This window comes from Petaurus breviceps, unplaced genomic scaffold (genome assembly GCF_028583685.1).
Source record: "Petaurus breviceps papuanus isolate PSGF00001 unplaced genomic scaffold, PetGlider_PUasm1.0 174, whole genome shotgun sequence".
Taxonomy (NCBI): domain Eukaryota; kingdom Metazoa; phylum Chordata; class Mammalia; order Diprotodontia; family Petauridae; genus Petaurus; species Petaurus breviceps.
The window spans coordinates 61,430,224-61,451,896 of record NW_027185761.1 but is presented as its reverse complement, the minus strand read 5'-3'; the positions used below and the strand labels follow the sequence as shown (position 1 = coordinate 61,451,896).

General features: G+C 44.2%; 1 protein-coding gene across 4 annotated transcripts in view; it reads right to left on the bottom strand.

Annotated features, from left to right (window-relative positions):
* PDE1C (phosphodiesterase 1C) overlaps window positions 1-21,673 on the bottom strand; it is a 551,686-nt gene that overhangs the window by 264,091 nt on the left and 265,922 nt on the right. Inside the window, exons 1-2 of one of the 4 annotated variants that reach the window (XM_069084303.1) lie at window positions 3,183-3,642; window positions 2,172-2,282 (exon numbers count right to left, since the gene is read on the bottom strand). The exons of the other annotated variants lie outside the window; for them this stretch is intronic. Coding sequence (XP_068940404.1) covers window positions 2,172-2,272 — 101 coding nt within the window. The 5' untranslated portion in view covers window positions 2,273-2,282; window positions 3,183-3,642. Of the gene's footprint in view, window positions 1-2,171; window positions 2,283-3,182; window positions 3,643-21,673 lie in introns of those variants that run through there. 4 annotated transcript variants of the gene reach the window in all.

Genomic DNA, 21,673 nt, shown 5'->3' with positions numbered 1-21,673 from the left:
GTTAAAGAATATTCAACCAGAAAACCCCCATAGAATGAAGAGTAGCAGACACATGGAATCAGACCTACTATGAAACCACATCCTGACCTCAAGGAGTTTCCCCCTCTTTGGGGAGACAGAACTGAGTGCCAGGAAACAACAGCCCTGCAAGTATCATTAAGCAGGAAAGTATTTTATTGCCAAGGGCAGTCAACTCCACTGACCAACCCCAGAAGTCTGAGAGGAGTAACTGATGTTTAAATCCCTGGAAGGAGACCAAGGCACAGCGCCCTTGGCCATGCTTGAACAAAGGACTGGTGCTAAGGGACAGCAGAGAAATCCCATTTCCACAGATGGCTGCAGCATGTCTTCCAAAGGAAAACTGCACCTCACTCCCCAAATGGGGTCACTGACTTGTATGAGGGAGTTTCCCCAAAAGTGGAGTATATTCAATGCAGCTCAAAGGGAGGGAAATATATAACCCGTGGCAGGTAAAAAAAAAAAAAAAGTGGTCAAATGCAAGCCCAGCTCCAAAGCTTCAGGGCTGTGTGCCCTTAAGTGAATGCCTCAGTCCCTTGACTGTAAGATAAGGAGAATTGGGCCAGATGGCTGACAGTCTCTTCTGGCTCTAAATCTATGATCCCCAAATGAGAAGCACAAGAGGCTGAAAGCTCTTCTAAAAATCAATGATTCTACACAGATGCCCAAAAGGTTGATGATGAGATGGCTCCCTGAATCTATCTACTAAAGGATATTTCTTTTCAAGAAAGATAGTGTAGCCCAGTGGGTAGAGACCTGGCCTTGAAGCTAAGAACACCTGGGTCTAAGTCCTACCTTTGATACATACTGGCTGGGTGGCCCAGGCCACCTCTCAGTGCTCAAAGAAAGCATACACTGCAGACAAGGCCCTGACTGACCTGCATGGGTAGAGGACGGATCCCCATCACAAGCTCCCTATTACCAATGAAATTACAGGTCCTGGCTATATCCCTCCTTTGGGTTTGAGAAATGTGTGCCCAAAGTTCCAACTTGGAAGTGGTTTCCCTGAGCAAATACTCTGTTTTCCAGTATCTCCCCCTTCCTTTCTTTCCCTTCCATTCTCTGGGTAGGAAGAGGGGACTCCAAGAGGCATCACAGGAGAAACCAAAAGACAGCCAGCTCCAGAGAGCAGCAGGTACAATGTCAGAGATATAAAGTGTCTCTCAAACAAGTCTGGTCAAGTGAAATCGAGAAACTGCAAGTTAGCTGTCCAGTTTATGATGCAGGTAACCAATTCAGTGTTTACAAAATAGTTCCACAGTATGGACCAAATCTCTTCATGGCCACCTACCTACAGTACACCACACACACACACGCACACACATACACACACTCGAAAAAAAACATAGGCAGAAATAAACCTGCCCCTCTTCCTCAAGAAAAGTGAAAGGGATTCACACAACCTCTAACACTTGCCAGTCCGAAGGCTTGGCAAGTCCCATTTCTTGTTCTCTACCCTGCTAGGAGACCCTTGGCCCTGATTCCCAGCCCCCATACCGTTCCCCAAATAGCCCTTTCCAATCGCATTTTTGCTGTTGGCAAAGCTTCTGGGCAAATTCAGAATTAAAATGGAATGTGGGGGGGGAGAGAAGAGGATTTATGATCCAGATTACATTTTGTATCCCATCCCTGGCCTGCGCTACCACTTTCAGTGGGCTTGGGTTTGGAATTTTGTTGTTGCTGGGTTTTTTCTTGTTGTTTTTTTGGTTTGGGTTTGGGTGTTTTCTGTTTTTGTTTTTGCTGAGCAGCTGGCAAAGACAAGTGGTCCTTCAGCAGGCATCCTAATAGTGTCCCCAAACTTTTCTCCTGGGGCATAACGATCCAAAGCCTCTCCCCAAGTCCTTTGCCCCTACCTGTCCTACTGAAACACCTACCGATGTGTTTTTTCCCTCTTCCTCAAAGCTGGAGTCCCCATCACCAGTCAGCCTACAGCTGGGTGGAGGATGGGAGAGGGGGCTTTGAGAGGGGGGGGGTGACTGTAATTAACAAGGAGGCAGATGTGGAATTCCTGGGGCTGTTTCTAAAAAAGCTAGCAGGACTTGGGCTGGGAAAGAGCGGTCGGTTGGCTGATTGGTTGGGGTCACTGAAAGGGGATCTATGATGGTTAGGCAAGGGCAGGGGCAGGAGCGAACCCTGAAAAGAGGCATACTCACAGCCCGCGGAGCCGGAGCCAGATTTTCTCGATCTGTTCAGGTTGGAGGTATTTCAGGGAATTGCTCTCAAATTCTTCAATCTCCTTGGTGGGGGACTCCATGGCTGCGGGGCTGGGGGGAGCGCTTGGGGTGAAGCTCTGCGTTGGGGATCTCCCCAGTCCAGCTGCAGCACGTCCCCGAAATTCCCAGCCCCTTCAGCAGGGAGTAGAAGCCAGAAGCGAGGCCATGGGCCACATCCTCCTCTAGACCCCGTGCCCAGCCCTGCCCTGTCCGAGGTCCCTCCCCTCCCCTTAGTGGGAGCCCCGGGACTGGAGGCAGAGCCTTCGCGCGTCACGGCGAGGATCCACAGAACTGGCCGCCGGACTACGGTCTGCGGTGAACAGGCAGCTCAGGGCTGCCCCCAGGTGCACTCCTCTCCCCAGGCCATGTTCCCCCCCACCCCCAGGCGGGATGGGGAGTAAGGAAGGGAAGGGCTGGGGGCGGGCTGGAAGGAGAGGGCAGCCAGCCACAATGGGAAAGGGGGAGGGAGGAAAGAGAAAGAGAAGAATAGAAGGGCAGCAGCGGAGAGGGAAGCAGAAGTGGCTGGGAGATGGGGGGTGGGAGAGAAAGAGGGGGGAGCAGGAGAGGAAAGAGAAAAGGAGGGTAGAAAGGGAAAAAAAGGATGAGGAGAAGAAAGCAAGGAAGAGGAGAAGGGAAGAAGAGAAAGAAGAGAGGAGATAAGAAAGAAGAGGGCAGGAAGGGAAGCGTAGGAACTTGGGGGCGGGGCGGGGGGAGCCGTCAGCTAGTCCGCTCTCTGAAGGGAAGGAGCGGGGAGCGATGAAGAAGAGGGTCGAACCTCCCTAGCCGGACTCTCTGCTAGCTCCGCGTCCACCTTAGCCTCAGCCTTAGCCAGAGGGCTTCCCGGCAACTTTCCCGTCCTGATCCGCTCTAGACACTCCCCGTCACTCCTCTGGGTCTGCAGGGAAGTCTACCATTCTCTGTCTCCCCCAGGGCTCCCTTGCCTCCACTTACCAACTGCTCTGCTAACAAGCAAGAACTGGGAGGAGGAAGAGCCGTCTGTCTGTCAGTCGCGTTGCTTCTATTCACACACGCGCACACACATACACACACATTACTCTCACAGGCTCACACTCACACAACTGGCTGCAGGGCGTTGAAGGGCGGGGGAAGAGAATCACACTGAGTTACAAAAGGGGAGAAACCAAATCTAAAGAAAGTCATTGAGGGGCCTCAGCCGGACCCCGCAGGGTTCCTACTGCTTCTCCTTAATCCTCCCTGCTCCACCACAGCACCATCCAAAACCGAAAAGGGAAAGGAAACCTTGCATTTTTCTGCCCATCGGGGACAAGGCAAACAGCCCGAGAACTGCAATCCGCTGGGAGGCTGCGAAGGGGCCAGACAAGCTAGGGAGGAAAAGAGGAACCCTAGGAAGCATCTACGACAGGTGCCCCCCAGCTGTTCCCTCTCCTCTGCCATTGACCCCACTATGTATTAAAGAATAAAAAAACCTTGAGGCTAAGGAACAACAGACTATGCCCTACCCACCAACCTATCAGGATTTCTCCTGTTTTTACAAAGAATAACAGGGTCCACAACCAAAGAGTGGGAGCACCATTTCCCTCCAACCACTTCGTGTTTGAAAGACATCTCCCACCCCCAGGCTCCAGCAGGGAATTGGGGGCTGCCCTCGGAATACGGAGCGCTGGGGCCGAGTCCTGACTTGGTTAGATTCTAGCTGTATGAGTCCAACCAAATCATTTCAACCCTCAATTTCCCTGGGCAACTTTCTAATTAGACTAAGAGTTAGTTCCAGAGAGAGCTGTTTCACTAAAGGGAAGTTCCATGGTGGGAGTTCCCTAGACAAATGAAATCATGGATTTGCCCCCACCCCTCATCCCCCAACCCCTAATGTGAATGGTCAGGACACTCAAAAACTGGGCTGTTCCTTAGAAAGAGATGAAGTTGTCCAGCCCCAGGAGAAGTTTCAAGACCACAAGGGGGTCAGTTTCAGGGGAGGCAGCACACTCATACACACACATACACACATACACACACACACACACACACACACACACACACAAAGATCTAAGTTATCTGTGAGCTTTAGAACAAGAATTAGAAAATCCAACAGAGGCAGGCTGAAGCCTGGGCAAGGAGTCATGTCCCAAGTCTTTGTTCTACCTACATGTTTCCATAGAATGTAAGCTCACTGAGCACAGGTGCTGTTCTACTATGAACCTGGATTGGGTCTCCTTATTTCATTCAGGCTAACAGGGAATTGGCCACTTGTAGGCTGGATTTCGCTGCTGATGGGCCCTAGAGCTTTGCCCCGCTCCTTTCCCCACCTTGTCCTGTTTGCCCCTCCTCAGGCAGTCTGGTGGCCCTTGAGTCAGAGGACTCTCCAAATGGATGCCAGACATCCTGAACATCAGATGCCCTTTATCATTACTGCTGCTCGGAACTCCCAAATTCCAGTAACCCACCAGCCTCAACAACAGTGATGACAGCTCTACATCACCATACCCAGCCAACTATGTACCTTTGTTCCCACAATGTCTTGCACAGGACCTGGCACATAGAAAAATCTTCATAACTGTTAGCTGGATTGAATTCCTTCATCTTTCAGTGGTGATTACACTTGAGGACTTGGCCAATCATTAATGAGTACAAGAGCGGGCAGTTAGCCGCGCCACCCTCCATCGAGAGGCTGTGTGTATCGTTCAGGCGCTGTGCATCTGCTCCCTTCCAACCATTCACCTATTGATCAATCAACAGCATTTATTAAGAGCTTACTTTGAGCTAAGTACTGTTGTAAGCACAGAAGATATGAAAAAAGGGAAAACGGTCCTTGGCTTCAGGGAGCTCAATCTACTGGGGGAGACAATGGATTAGTAGATAGTTACATACAAAATAAATAATAACGACCAGGTCAGAATCATTACTCACTTACTTGGCAGGAAAGTTGCCCATTCCAGGAGACAAGGGGGAGGGGGAGAGCAAGCATCTGCCTGAAATGTAATTTGAGAGGAGATGACAGGTCTGAGCAGAAAGACCTCTTCCTGCCAAATGCCAAAAGGCCTGAAATTATCACCTGTACTGTCACCTTTCTGGAATATATTTTCCAAAAAAATTTCCAGTTAACAAACATCTATTTTCTCTCTCCTTTACCTCTCCCACCATTGGAAAAAATAAAATAAAAATCAAAGTCTTGTAAAAAATATGTACAATCAAGCAAAACAAATTTCCACATTGGTCATAGCCAAAAACATATATGAATTCATCAATACCCTGAATTCATCACATCTCTGTCAAGAAGTGAGTTGCATGTTTCCCCTTCTGGAATTGTTATTGGTCATTGCACTGAGCAGGATTTCTAAGTCTTTCAAGGTTGTTAAAGGCTGTTATTATTATATAAATTGTGCCCTTCCAAGACCTTTTGGTATAAGCTTTTTAACTGGTTTAGGACATGCTATCCCCACATAAGAGTAATGCATTCCCAACCTCACACCTAAAAATGGGCAGATTCATCACATCACACTTAACTATCCCCTGTCACCTGAAAAGGAACTTTGCCCCCCAAGGAAGTAGGAGAGAAGAAGGGGGTCTGTAAAATTATGGCATTAATCTAGATGACCTATTGGGTCTCTTCCCGTTTCTAAATTTATGAGCCTATAAATTTTTCATGGGGGGAGGAGATTAAAAGGAAAATCCCAGCTCCAGGGAGTGCTATTGACCTCACAGGGCACTGCAGTGGAGTCCTAGGAAAATAACTCTAATTATATTGGCTATATGCTACAGGAGGAGGAGGATGTGCATCCTACCGGTCATATGCTGCTCTTTCTCCTGAGCCCCCTGCACTGTAGCTAAACTTTTCTCATACAGACTTGTGATTTACTTGAGGTGGGGAATTCTCACAGTGTAAACTCCCTCCACTGCTGCAGATTCTCCATAACTTAGAATCTTAGAAGCATTTCTGCTGTCCTAGGACCAGCCTAAGGTAGTAGAGATGCTTGTCACCAACCACAATACCCAGAGGTTAAGTGACTTGCCCACAGTCACACAGCTAATATGTAACAGTGGCAAATTTTGAACTAAGGTTTTCCTGACTCCATGGCCAACCTTCTCTCCACTATATCAAACTGCTACTGAAGACCAAAAACATTTAGCACCTACTGAATACCTAGCAAGACACAATCATGTGGCCAGAATTATATGTCAAAATCTCAGTGTCTTTCAGAAACTGAGATGAATAAGAAATACTTATCATTTCTAAGCAACATGGAAAGAAAAGCTTTTAAAATGAAGCAACAGAGAAAATGTGGGGAGGAGATAAGGTTGGGTTCTTGAAGGTTATGCCAGCAGGAGGGAGGGGGCACAGCTCCTGGCACAGTGCCAAGGGGAGGGGACACAATCTCTGACTAGCCTCTGATGAAGAACTCTGGGTCTCCCTTCCAAGGACCAGCCTCACCAAGTTTGAAGAGGACCATCCATAAGAGGCTGGCTATGAGGTCACTCATTTTTCTGTCTTCAACAGCTCGTAAAGACCATCTGTGACTTATCATGACTTATCAAGACCCCCATGACTTATCATGGAGAGTTTGAAATAGCACCAGTGGAACAATTATCCACCTCCAGGAAATCACTCATCTTTGGAACTGGGGCATAATAAAACCATCTTCTTTTATTCTTGTTTTTAATTTTCTTTAACAATGTGGTCCTCATCACAATCCAGATTGCTTCACTGACTCTAGAGTATCTCCAGTTTCATCAGTGTGTGCGTCTCTTCCCTCCACACCCACTAGATTGTAAGCTCCTGGGGGCACAGGCTGTCTTTTTTGCCTTCCTTTGTATCCTCAAAGCTTAGCACGCGACAAATATGTAATAGATGTCTATTGACTGACTGACGCTGACACAGAATCCCCTTTGGGATTTAGAAGTGGGACCTCATTTAACATTTTGACTTTAAAAAAATACTCTCCCCATAAAAATCCAGGGAGGTTGATAGACCATCATTATATCCATTTTACAGATGAAGAAACTGAGGCTTGGAGAGCCTGTACTTGGACATAAGAACATGTCCAAGGTCAAACAGCCATTAAGGGCCAGGACCCAGGTCTTCTGACTTCTCTTCCACTATATAATTATATATACATATATATATATATATGTAATTTATATATATTTATATAATTTATATATAATTGATTTATTATCTTACAGTGGGGAAGGCTCTATAGAAGCAGCTGGCTTTTAACTTCTGAGGCTGGCTGTTAAGACCCTCTACCAGTCTTGCCACCATATTTCTTTCCAATTCTATTTCCTATTACTTTCCTCTTTGCTCTCCCCAAAATGACAGATTAGTTCGCTCCCCACCTCCATCTCTGCATCTCTATATCCAACCTGGCCATGGGCATCTCCAGACTCAGCAAGACCACGCTGTCAGTCAACAAGTATTTGTTGAGGGCTCACTATGTGCCAGAAGCTACAAAGAAAGGCCAAATCATGCTTCCTTGGATGGCAGGCACATAGTCGTGGGCCAGGCACTGTGCTAAGTGTGTTACAAATACTGTCCTGTTTCATCGCTGCAACAACCCTGCATGGTCAGTGCTATTATTATCCCCATTTGACATAAAAGGAAGCTGTGACTTGCCCAAGGTCACACATCTATTGTCTGAGGTCACATTTGAATTTCAGTCTTCTTGACTTCCAGGAGCAGCTCTCTGCCCCGGGGCACTCCCTAGCTGCCCACTAGCTGCCTCTTATGAACCTATGAACTATCTGAAACTCCACCTGCCCCAAAGGCAGCACAAAGGACAGTCCAACAGGGAAGTGCTGACTTGTCCCCCCAGAGAGCCTGGTAAAGTGGTTGTACCCTGAGCCTCCAGAGGACCCAAGGTAAGCAAGCAAAGAAGTGGCCATCCCAAAAGGAAGGGCTTTGCCGCATTGGTTCCCAGGAACAAAATCCCATTTGCCCCAAGCTAGTTATGGCTCTTACAGTGGGGAAGGCTCCACAGAAGCAGTGGGTTTTGAGATGGGTTTTACAGGAGCTCTGGAGACAATATGTGGTTTAGTGAATAGAGCCTAGAATCAGGGAGACCTGAGTTCAAATCAAGCCTCAGACACTGTGTGACCCTGGGCAAGTCACCTCACCTGATTGCCTCAGTTTCCTCATCTGTAAAATGGGGATAAAAATAGCACCTACCTCCCAGGATTGTTTTGAGAATCAAATGAGATAATAATTATAAAAATACCTAGCACAGTGTCTGATATATATTAGGTGCTATATAAGTGATTATTCCCTTATCCCCCCCATCTTAACATCTGTCAGTATCATGGGTCTCTCGCAGCCTGATCTTTTCGCAGAATACAATACATAGGAGAAGAAAGGAAACCAGTTATATTGAAGAGCAATTAATAAAATGTTTTAAAATAAGTTCACAGACTCCAAGGCTTTAAAGCTGGATAGGGTAAGATAAGCCAAGGAGCAGAAAGAAGGCGTGCTTGGGAGGACAGAATAGGAGCACAGATCTCAAAGCGGGAGTGTCCACAGACCAGAAGGTCCAACAATCATATACCTGAATTTAGAAGGACCTTTAGAGATCATTGAATTCAACTCTCTCATTTTAGAAATGTGAAAGCTGAACCCTAGAAAAGGGCTTGCCCAAGATCACACAGTTACCCAGGGCAGAGGAATTCAAACCCAGGACCTCAGATCCCAAATCCAGATTATTTTTCACCACCTTCAAAGTATTCTCCAGGATCTGACCTCAGGTGACATGCTTTGCCTTGCACCCTGATATCATGATGTTTTGGAAAGACAACTAAGCTTGGAAGTAGGACATTTGGGCCTGTATTCTGGCTCTGCCCCCAAGTAGCTGGGGGGGATTCACTTGCCCTCCCAGAATTTCTGTTTAGGAGGTTATAATATTTGTGCCATCTAGCTTTCAAGACTATCATATGGAGTGTTTTACAAACCACAAACCCCAGAGCATTATATGACACGTTACATGTGAGTTATTCTTTTAGAAATAGGGGTGTAGAGGGAATTAGTATGTCATCTTGGGGGAAGTAAAGAGTTTTTGAGGAAAGTAATAGGAAATGAGGTTGGAAAGAAAGATGGCAGTAAGACTGTTAGAGGGTCTTAACAGCCAGCCTCAGAAGTTAAAAGACAGCATCATATAAATTATATAATGGAAGGGAAGTTACAAGAACTGGGCCCTGGCCCTTAATGGCTGTTTGACCTTGGACATGTTCTTAACCTCTCCAAGCTTTAGTTTCTTCATTTATAAAATGGACATAATGATACTTGCTCTATCACCCTCCCAGAGTTGTTAAGGAGAAAACATTTGTTAAAGTTGAAAGCATTACATAAATGTCCACTTACTATAACATTTATTATGATTCGGAATTTATTCTGCTAGTACCGGGGAACCATTGAAGGTTTTTGAGCAGGAGGTGACATGTCAAGCATGTTTTGATTTCATAACTACTATTAGAAGCAAAAAATAATAAATGTTATAACTTCTCAGACTGAATACTGACATGAAAAGAACAGCCATTAGCTTAAAAAAAGCAAGGAGTTAACCAAATACCAATTCTTTCCCTCAAAAAGTATGTTTATTAACCCTTCCCTCCATGCTTCTGAATATTTTTCAAACAATTTAAGACATCATTATGGTATCTTACAAAATAAAATGACAGTAAGAATCTCACAACTCCAAAACAGATTCTAAATGGTTTAAAATTATCCCATCTCTCTTCAGTTGTTTGAGTAGTCCTATACAAAAGAGCGAATTTTTTAGTTTCCTTTGGGCCCTGTGAATCTTTCAATTGAAAGGAAAAATAAGAGAAACCTACTGATGACTCCTTTCAGTACCCATGCTTTTGATAGGTGATGGTTAATCAAATTGACCCTGATGGGTCCATGACCCCAGGACCCCCATTTTCCATCTCTCTATCAGCACATCTCATCAGAGCTTGAGTGATGTTGGCATTTCCACTCCTCTGATGGAAAGAGTTCTCAGGATAAGGAGTGGGACCTGACTGATGGGTAGAGAGGGAGGCTGATGGGTCCAATTTAAAAACCATTAGTATGCAAACCCAATTTCAGGAAGAGATGATAAAATCACTGATGGGCCACAGCCACCATGGTTAGACCAGAAAGACTCAAACACATATATCATTAAGTGGCTTTAAAATTATCTTGGCTTAATGTAAATGAAGAAATGAAAGTGATTATCTTCAATAGGACGAGGAAGTACTTGGAGATTTTAACTAAAACATTTGAAAGGATAAAGTGCTGAATCCTTGGAAAGAGTGCCAATCAAGTCAATTAGAAGAAAAGCATATCAGAACTCATTCTGCTTTGGGGACAGGAGGAGGAGGAAATCACTGGGTCCTTCCTGGCTCTATGAGTCTATGAGAAAGTGGGATTCCTACAAGTACATTCCCCCTAACACATGTTCTAAATGATACAGGCTCATCTCTAGATCACCGTGGACGTCTATATGGGGATCTTAGCAATGACCCTTTGGTCCTCCATTTTTAGATGACCAGAGTACTATCACCCATTCCCACTGGTTAGATAGCCAAATCAATAAACTAAACACCAGCCACTATGGATAACTGAAGGCAGGCATTTCAGATACTATGATTGTTCCTTTGAGGCCTCCTCAATTATATTTGCTGTCCTGTGGCGGATGGAATTGTCCAGTTTTAATTTATAAGCTATGACTGTTTAGCTGGATAAATCAAAAGGCCTTGTCCAATAGCACCTGGAAAGAATCACCTCCAAAGTCAGATCTCATTTAGACCCGATAAACAGATAGTTGTCAATGTCCCTACCTGTTCACTTACTTGTTCACTTGGGAGATATATTCAGTATTTGTCTTTAGAGAAATGATTTTTTAACTATGATGTATTTATGTCAGAATGTAGGTAGGCTATTTCTGTCAATTAATGGAAGGAGAAGCAGGGCATGAACCTGTGATTTCATGGGTATAGGGAATGCCTAGGTGAGGAAATTCCCTTTACCAACATTGTTCATTTGTTTCACTTGTGTCTGACTCTTATTAAACCCATTTGGGGTTTTCTTAGCAGAGACACTGGTGTGGTTTGTCATTCCTTCTCCAACTCATTTTATAGATGAAGAAACTGAGGCGAACAGGGTTAAGTGACTTGCCCAGAGTCACCCAGCGAGGAACTGTCTGAAGTGGGATTCAAACTCAAAAAGATGAGTCTTTCTGACTCCAGGCCCAGAGTTTTAGACACTGTGCCACCTAGTTGCCCCTTTCCTAATCTAGGTCAGCAATTTCTCTGCAACTTGTAGCCTTAGAGTGCTGCCAGGACCACTGGGAAATTAAGTGACTTGCCCAGGGTTATAGAGCTAGTAGAGATCAGAGGCAGAACCTGAACGCAGGTCTTTCTGGATTCAAGGTCAGTCTTCTCTTCACTGTATTATATTCTCTCCCACTCCATATGGTCCTTCATTATTATTTCTCTGTAGAGCTGCCGTAATATTCAATTCTACTTAATTAGCATTTATTAAGTGCCTATGTGCCCGATGAACCTTCTTCAATGTCCTACTTCACAGAAGTAGGACTTTGGGTTCTCCGAGGCTATGTCAGGACTCTCAAGGTTATACCATCCTAAGGAGGCTTCAAGGACATGCAGATCCAATGACAGACCACATCTGCTTCCCTAGAACCCGTCATCTAGGCCATGCGGCCATGACAGCCTGTGACTGGAGCACTGATTCTCAAAGTATCTGAAAAGGTGGGAGATTTCAAAGATTGGGGAAAAAACTTAGACTTCATTATGACAAAAAAGAGACTCTCAATAATTACCAACTCATATGCCTAGCTTTCAAACTCCGCAAAATTTGTATGAGAACAACATGCATTAAGGCCATCTTGAAGTCACTGGAAGGGAACAGGAGGCCTGCAAGTCATTTTGTAGAGTAAAGCACATCTTTCTCACCATACAACTGACAAACAAATGAAAAACCAAGGTTCTACTGTGCTTATTTCTTGACCATAAAAAGCATTTACTTTCATGACACCTTAACATATCTTCTGTGCACATCTCAAAATCATAAAAGATTCACCAAAAGATGGAACAACATAGACAGCTACGTCCAACAATCCTTGTATTACTAACATTGAGTGAGGCAGGCATAACCAGGGGCGCTATATTTACCAGATTATATTGATCAAAGACGTTTGTTGTCATTGTGAAAACCATCTAGGACAAAGTCCAAATGTAAGAATCTTACATATTCACATACTTTATGCAGGTCATAATGTACTGAGGCATTTCTTTTTGCAGGTGATATTGTGTTGACTTCGTCAAGCCCTGGAATGTTGCAGAACCCCCTCATGATGTTCAAAATTATTTTCAAGAATTTGGCCTAAATAGTTAGGAGAACATAAGGAGAACCAAGTAAATGAAAAATACCTATTGTCCGAGATATGATATGAAATTCGACGGAAAAATCCATAGAGCTGGTCCATTGCTACATGTACTTGGGACGGACAAATTTCAGCACACTTCTAGTGACCCAAAGCTTCTCTTTGTGACAACAGTATCCTTCCAGTGACATTGTAAGACTTCAAAGCATGCAACATTCAAGTCTCAGAAGAACTCACATGAAGGGGGACCCAAAGGGTCATGGAAAGGTACATGGTGGGAGGAAGTATCAACATTTATGTTATTCCCCATAATTCCCCATTTAGCCTAGCTAAACTGGCCCGTTTTCTATTCCCTGTACATGACATCCCACGTCCCATACTTGTGCTTCTGTACAAGATGATGCTTATGCCTAGAAAATTCACCTTCCTTACCTCTTAGAATTCCAAGTTCCCTTCAAGGCTTACTTCAAATGCTACCTCCTCCCCTGATCATCCTTCCCAGCTGTTAGCACTTTTCTCCCCATGAAATCACTTTGCATTTACCTTATATTTATGTGTGTACATGCCGGTAGAATGTGAGCTCCCTGAGGGCAGGGGCAACTTTGTTTTTGTCTTTGTATTGCCAGCACTTAGAACAGTGCCTTAATAAGTGCTTGTTGGACTGAGTTAAATTTAATTGAATTGAGGAAGCTAGAATTTATCACCATAAATGTGAAGAATCACAAAGTTAACATAATATAAAGGTAATTACTGTAGACAGACAATGAGGGAAAACAACTGTGGGCCATTGAGTAGTGAAAGTGCAGGGTGAGCATCACAAGGGATTGACTGGTATTCATGCAAAGTCAAGAGAACCCAAAGAAGGACACCAGTATGGTAGGTGGACCCTGGGAAACAAATTTTCTGGAGGACATGGACAAACACACACAGGTTTGACATGGGTAGATGGGTAATTATTTGCCTCATTGATTGAAATTCCCAAAAGAAAGTAATCTCAAACTGGAATTTTAGAGTGCTGGAATAAAATAATACCAACAATAATAAACAACTATAACAGCAGTGACAGCAACAAATAAACCACACTATGAAGTGAACTATACTTGTTGGCTTATTACCTGCAATCATCTGAAGATAATATTGGCCTACCAAAACCCAAGAACAAAGTATTTAATAGATGTCACTACACCAAATGCTTGTAATCTCTGAACTAGGAGGAATGAAAAACTCTCAAAACATAGAGACCAAATGGAAGAAGCAAAAACCATGTGGGAAAAGAATGAGGTCCATATCATCTCCATCATCCTGTCTGCTACTGAAGTTGTCCCAAAGACACTTTGAATGAGTCTGCTGTAAATAGGCTCATATCCCAGGACTTCTGTTTAATTACAGAAAATCAATCATTTTATCCACCTATGCAATCAATCAGTAGACATAAAAAAATAAAATAAGGAAAGAGACCTGTCCTTGGATCATTAGCATCTGAACTCTATCAAACATAAAAAGGTGAATGAAATATTAACAATAATAAATGTATTTATTGGGAAGCTTAAGAATGTTTGAAGGCAAAAAGACTCCTGAAAATCTAGTAGCTCGATGATGAATATTGTAGTTTTTAAACAATTAACTCAGTGCTAAGACTCAAGCTTATCAAAGTTTCTCACGCAAAACCAAATGTGAGTGCATCTCAGCAGCAACTTAATATGCTTGCGAGAAAACACTCCATACATATGACAGCTGAGCAAATCCCACCTGGCATTTTAAAATATGATTCTCACTGAAGCTCTTTTTTAATGGGGCTGCATCACATAAATACTGCAAAGCCCCTGATGTGGTATGGGCAGGTCATTTGTCTCAGCTGCCGCTAACCAGTCACGCCAAATCAATATGCCCTCGGACTACTATTTCATGGAAGCAACTGATAAGCCTCCCAGAGAACCAGTGACGTTGTCCTGCATTTGCCAAGCAGAGGAAAACCCTTCTCCTCGCCACAAGCTCTGACCTCTCCTGTCAACAGTCAGGCACGTCCTTGTAATCAGCCATGAAATGGGAAGGCAGAGAAACATCTTGAGAAAAGACAAGGCAGATATACAACCCACAGGGGTCAAGCAAACGTGACTCATGCTTTTCATCTGTTATGGGAAACAAGACTATGCAGAAGGATTTTGTAACTGGTTTGCCTGGGAAGGATTGCATATGATAGAAGGAGAAGACATTCTCTACTCAAATGAGAAAAAGTTGGAAAAGCCAACAGAGAAAAATTAGCTGACATAAAAGATGCATTCTGGCTGATGGGTTACGTTTTCTTGTTGTAGGTTCAGAAACTGATATATGGGTAAAACCAAAATAAAGGAATTCTCCAAATGCAATTTGAAAAGGCCATTTTCTGAGAGGCAGCCTGGAATGTTGGCCTTGGAGATGAGAAGAGCTCGGTTTCAATGCTATGTCGAGATCCTTACTAGCTACATGACCACAGGCAAGTCACTTTATCTGTGTGAGCCTCAGTTTCCTCATCTGCAAAATGGGCATAATAAAATCCCTAGTACCTCACAGGATGAATGTAGGGAAATGAAATGGGGTATGCTGAACACAAAACCAGTTCTAAGGAAGAGGTCGGTGACAGCTTAAGTTTCTCCAAGTGAGGAAGTGTAGTACTGTCCAAAGCATAGTGGATTTGGATTCCAAAGACCTAGGTTCAAATCCTGGTTCCACCTCTTGGGGTCATAGGACTGAAGCTATAAAGGACCTCGGAGATCAGGTCATTTTGCAGATGAGGAAATTGAGACTTGGAGTGATTAAGTGACAGGCCCAGCATCATACAACAATAATAAACTTTTCAGACCAAAGTTCTCTGACTCCAGAACCTTCTACCCATGTGCTGCTGGTCAACAGAGTCTCCATGAGCCTCAGATTCCTATAAAACAAGGGGATTAGACCAAACAGCCTGTGGTTCATTCCAGCACTTAACCCAGTGCTGGGCACATATTAAATGTTATTTAATTGAATAAAATGTTAATTAAATTAATAAACATTTGTTGACTGATTTTCCAACTCAAAATGTATGCTCCTCTACCTTAAAGTTCCATACCCGTGATCGTGATTGATCTTGTTAACACAAAGTAACAGATGCTGATTAATCCCATCCTATCAGTCATTTTATCCAGGGCACCCGCTTTCCAATCCCTCATCCTCCCTTGTTTTTTTCCTCTCACATGAAGCTAATATTTGCACACATAAAATCGTGAAGATTCAGGAGATGACTTCGCTTGGCGGCCAAGCACATGAGGGGACCCCAATACTGCTGGACTGTGAGCTTTCCCAGCCTTTCAGGAGCCTCCTCTTTCTTTAAGGCTGGGCTCTGGAACCAGCAGGTCCATGAAACCTTCTCTGAGCCCTTCAGGGCTGGAAGTGTTCTCTCACCACTCAGACTCTCCTGGGAGGCCTGGACTATTTCTCCCCTTTGCCTCCAGCCCACTCAGGTTTGTGTTGTACCTATCTGTGCACATGCCAGGTCTCTATCCTGACAACCACTAGCAAGTGTGAACTCCTTAAGGGCAGGGACTGTGTCCTTCTTTATCTGTGTGTCTTTATCTAGTACGTAGCACACAATACCTGGCACGGATACTCAGCATTCAGTAATTCCAGTTGCCTCTGACTCTTTGTGACCCCACTTGGGGTTTTCCTAGCAAAGATTCTAGAGTGGTTTGCCATTTTCTTCTCCAGCTCATTTTACAGATGAGGAAACTGAGGCATGGAGGGTTAAATGACTTACCCAGGATCACACATCTAGTAAGCATCTAAGGCCAAATTTAAACTCAGGTCCTCCTGACTTCAGGCCCTGTGCTCCATCCACTGTGTCACCTAGCTGTCCAACATAGACACACCCATAAATACAAAAAAATGATCTAAGATTTCTTCAGCATGTAGGAAAACACCTCTACCACAGCAGATTTCAGTCCAGGTGTAGCTTAGCATCATGGAACTATAGATTTAGAACTCCAGAGGACCTCAAAGCCCGTGTAGCCCCACCCTCCAGATGAGAAATCTGAAGTTTGGGGATACTTGCCTGGAGTTATTGGGGGGGGGGGACCAAAGATCTGGTGGGTGAGCCTGGGCCCTCCGATTCCAAGGGACCGAGTCAGAGACCTTCCTAAGGCTCACAGAGCATCCAATAAGTCTTGGAGGTGGGACTTAGCCCAGGACTTGGAACCTGATGTTTACCCATTCTGCCATCCAGCCTTGTCATGCACCGGTCCCCTTCATACCACTGAGGTCTAGTCATGTTGGTCTATTTACCCGTCACCACATGTAACATGCCTGTGCCTTTTCACCTTGGCCTCTTAGAGACCCTGGTTTCCTTCTTTCCTCCTACCTGAGGCCTTTTCATTCCTCCTCCCAAGAAAAAGTACTTTGTATTAGTGTGGCATATGTTTGTACCTACACATGTATATATTGCTGCCTCCCTCAATAAAATGTAAGCTCCTGGAGGGCAGGGACTGGTTCATTTTTGCCTCTGTATTCCCAGTGTCTCACACACAGTAGGTACTTAATAAATGCGTACTGATTCACTGACTTCCTTATACACAGTAGGCACTTAATAAACGCGTACTGATTCACTGACTTCCTTACACACAGTAGGCACTTAATACTATTTTTGAATCTGAATTGAATTTGCAATTTAGCATCACGTTGAATGCTAGAGTTCAAATCAGAAGACCAGGATTCGTATTCCCACATTTGAGTCACCATCCTGAAACTTAACTGACCTTGAGATTATGGGCAAATCATTTGATTTCCCCTTCTGCAAAATGGGAATGACAATCCTGGTACTAACTACCACTCAGAACTGTCATGACAAGACAGCTTTGTCAAGTTCCAAGCATTGTAGAAATGTGAGCCAATGTCACTATTTACCCACCAGAGAACACATCATCTTCTTTCATAGAAGAATGTTGAGACAAAGTAGAACAGGACCTGCTACTCACGGTCACATCTTTTCTGGTCTGTGACGCTAAAAAGAAATGCAGAATCCTTGCCATTGGAAGCCTCTGCCCCGACCTCTACGCTGAGCACAAAAACACTTAGTGTAATAAAGCCCAGCTCATGGTCTCTGCATTTTCTACCTTGGGAGACATTTGAGGACCAAGGAAGAGGGACAGAGAGGATGGACCTGGGACTTCATCAGGATAGAGGGAAACTCTCCTCTTGAGTACAGCTTGACACCTCATCTGACACAGCCTCTTAGAGTTGTCCAGAGCACTAATTATGTGCGCCCGGTGACGCAGCCGGGCCATGTCAGAGGCAAGAATTGGATCTAAAACTTCCTGGCTCCAAGCCCAGTCTCCATCAGCACGGCCACAGCTGCTTCTCCTGAGGCACAAACACACGATTTATGGGAGAGTCTCTTCCCAAGAGTTTTCATAATGGAAAGAGGAAGTCACCAGAATAGGAGACAAGATACATCACATAAAGGCAAGCTGAGGATTTGGATTAAGCAACCACAGAAATCCCGTGTCCAGAAAATTCTCACCTCTCTCCCCAGGAAACCATTCTTTGCAGAGTGTGTCAGAGAAAGAGTTTGTCTTCGCTGCATTTCTGCCAGCTTGCTCCATTGAGCCAAGGCAAAGTGGGTGCTAAGAACTATGTTCTTTCCTACAACTCTTCCTATTCCTTCCATCATCAGCTCCTTTCCTTCTACAGAATCAAAACAAACCTTTCTGCAGAATGGAAACAAGTCAAATGATCAGAGCCAGTACTAAAAGTCTGAGAGCTGAAAATAAGGACCAGAGGTTAGTGACGAGCCCCTTCTTTAATAATAGTAGTCAAGAGCTGCTACTAGTCATGTGTATTGGCCTCCGTCTTGGAAGCCAAGGGCCAAGTGTCTTCTTCTGTTACCTACATTGTAGCAGTAAATGATTGAGGGAGCAGGGGAAGCTCTCACTGATGAACTCCCTGTTCAGTCCTGGGGTTTTGAGGCATGCAGAACACCTGTGCACCAACCTCTTCCTACAGCCACAGCCCCATCCTTCCTATCCACAGCAGTTATTTTTATGTGGGTGAGAGCCAGCTTATACCTGGATTCCAGCAGTGATCGGTATCTTCAATCCTGCCAGAAACTTCCAGTTCCCTCTTGATATCCAAATGGGTATAGAGACAGCACCAATGGCCAGGAGAATGTCTTCACCCTCCTTGACTTGAGACAGCACATGTCTCTATTGGCCACTTATTCAATTCAGAGGATTATGGATTTATATCAGGAAGGAACCTAAGAGACCATCTAAGCTCTTTATTTCACAAAAGAGGAAACTGAAGCCTAAGGTCACACAGACTGTTCAAGAGCCCACAGATAGCAAATGCCTAAGGCAGGATTTGAACCTGGATCTTCCTAACTCCATAAGCAGTGCCCTTTCCACTACACTGTGCTGTCTCCCAGTTCGATTCAATTCCACAAGTATCTCTTAAGAACTTCCTATGAGCCGAGCATATCGTCCTTACATATGAGTGAAAATGCAATTATTAAATGTCTTCTATGTGATAGTTGCTGGGACAAGAACTCTTCACACTTTACCATCTATTTTCTCTGCCTGTCTGACCATTCCTCATTAGTCTCCTTTGCCAATCCTAGACCCGCCCCTGGTCCCCAAAGGTAATTCGGTCCTGAGTTCTTCTCTCTCTTGGAAACCTCCTCCACACCAAGAAATGTGGGGTCCTAGATATAGAGTTGGAAGAAACATCAAAAGGGATCTGGTCCAACTCTCTCCTCTCACAGTGATAAAGCTCAAGATTTGAACCCAGGCCCCCTGACTCCATAACCAGCACACTTCTTCACTGCTTCGCTGATCAGCTGTCTGAAGATGACTCCCTTATCTACATATCCAGCCATATTTCTGCCTACCTACTAGAAATTTCCATCTGGGCGCCCCAACAGCATCTCAGATTCAACATATACAAATTCATCACTACCTTCCTAATCACTAAAAAAAAACCCGTTCATCTTCCAACTTCTGTACTCTGTTACCAACACCTTTGTCCTCCCACCATCCCAGATCAAAATCATCACATGATCTTTTATTCTTCCCTTTGCCTCCCCCCTCACCTCCAATCAATTCCCCAGCTCTACTGAATCTGTCTCTGCAACATGGCAAATCCATGAAAAGAGGGCTGGGTTTATGGTGAAAGAACTTAGGCTCAGATCTGGTCTGGCATTTGTGATCTGCTCTACCTTGGGTAGCTTACTCACCCTTCCATAACCTCAGATTCTGCCTTGGCAAAATAAGGCGGTCCCTTCCAACTCCAACTCTGTGATTCCATAATCTTCCATCTCAAAAACATCCATCCTCTCCTCTTCTCCCCTCTTATATGGATACCACCCTGGCTCAGCCATCATGACTTCTCCTAATTGGACGGGAGATGATGCTGTGCAGGGGAAAGAGCCCAGGGCCTAAGTTCAAATCCTGGATCAGCTTCTTTTTTGCCTTTGTCACCTTAGGCAAGTCATTTAAGTAAGTCTCTAGGCCTTAGTTTTCTCATCTGTATAATGAGGGGTTTGGGCTAGAAAACCACCAAGGGCCCTTCCAGCTCTCTATGACCTTCCATGAAAACTGTGATAGTTCCCTAACTAGCCTCCCTGTTTCCAGGCCTTCCCCTGGGCAATATAGCCTTAATCTCCTGACTTGGATCAGTCACTGGATCAGGGATCTCATCACTGTCCGGATTCTCTCCAAGGATGCAGGTCACAATCCATCCACATTTCCTCATCTTGGATACTTTTTGTCCATGCCACCCCATAAATCCTCGACAGGGAGTCTATCTAATATGCCAAGGGCCTTTCTCTAGCTATCCTGACATTACATGAATACTACCAATAGAATCTGCATGCTCTCTGTCCTTCAATTACTGTTCCCTCTTGCTACATGACTGGCCCACTTCCATTTCTTGTCAACTATCTCTCCAATGACATCCTTTGCTCCAATGTTTATCCTGAATAATTCTCCATGAGCAATATAGAGCTCTCAACCAAAGTTTGAGGAATCCATGGTTTTAATTCTTTGGAGACTGGGGAGTTCCATGACTGAAAACACATATCACTTAAATATAGTGTTCAAAAATGGAGCTCTGTCTAAGGGAGAAGCTTAGATAACTTGGATAACTTCAAAGCATAGTTTCCAAAAGGCAATACAGGCCCAGCTCATTGTCTACATGCAGCATTTGTCCAAAGTATGTATACTGAGGACCAGATTCATATGCTATCAAGGCAACTTCCTACATATCATCATCTGGGTAATAAATATACTTAATCCACTTGACTTTTCCTGTATGAAAAGTCAGACCAAACTCTTAAATTATTATGAACGTCATTTTAAAAGCTCTTCAATATTCTAGAGGATTTCCTGAAGTCAGGGAAGTGTCATCCACAAACAGGATGCATCTGGAAAACCTTGTCATCTCTGGGGAACCCTTTTTCTGCTTGGATTCTGTGCTGGACATTTTGTTGGTGAGTATCTGTCACCTTGTTTTAGAACTAGTTTGATATTAGTCATCAAAAAGTCGTTGAGCAAAGTTATAATTAAGATGCTATTTTTGGTATGTAAGGTTTTTGAGAGTGGGGGTTATCACATTCTCTGTATTTGGATCTCTGGTGCCTAATGCAGTGTCTGGCCAGAGTAGGAGATTATTAAATGTTTGTTGCTGAGTAGGGAGGCACAATAATATAATTCCTGATACCAAGAAGTATGATGGATTGCTTGAACTCTAAAGTTCTTAGATGCAGTGAGTTAAACTTATCAGATGTCCACATTATGTCTGGGAAGGAAAGGGAAAAGGAAGGGGAAAAGGAAAGAGAAAGCAAAGGGAAAGGAAAGGGAAAGGGAAAGAGAAAGTGAGGAGGGACAGAGGGAGAAAGGAAAAATACTTATTGATTGATTGAGTGAGTGAGTGACTGAGCTTACCAGCCAAAATAACCTTCCAGTCCAAAGCTCTGAGTATGTCACTCTCCTGTTAAAAATCAATGGTTCCCTATTGTCCAAAAGACCCAATACTAAACACTTAGCCTGGCACTTTACACCCTCTCTATTTCCAGCCTTTGCTCTCTTTCAA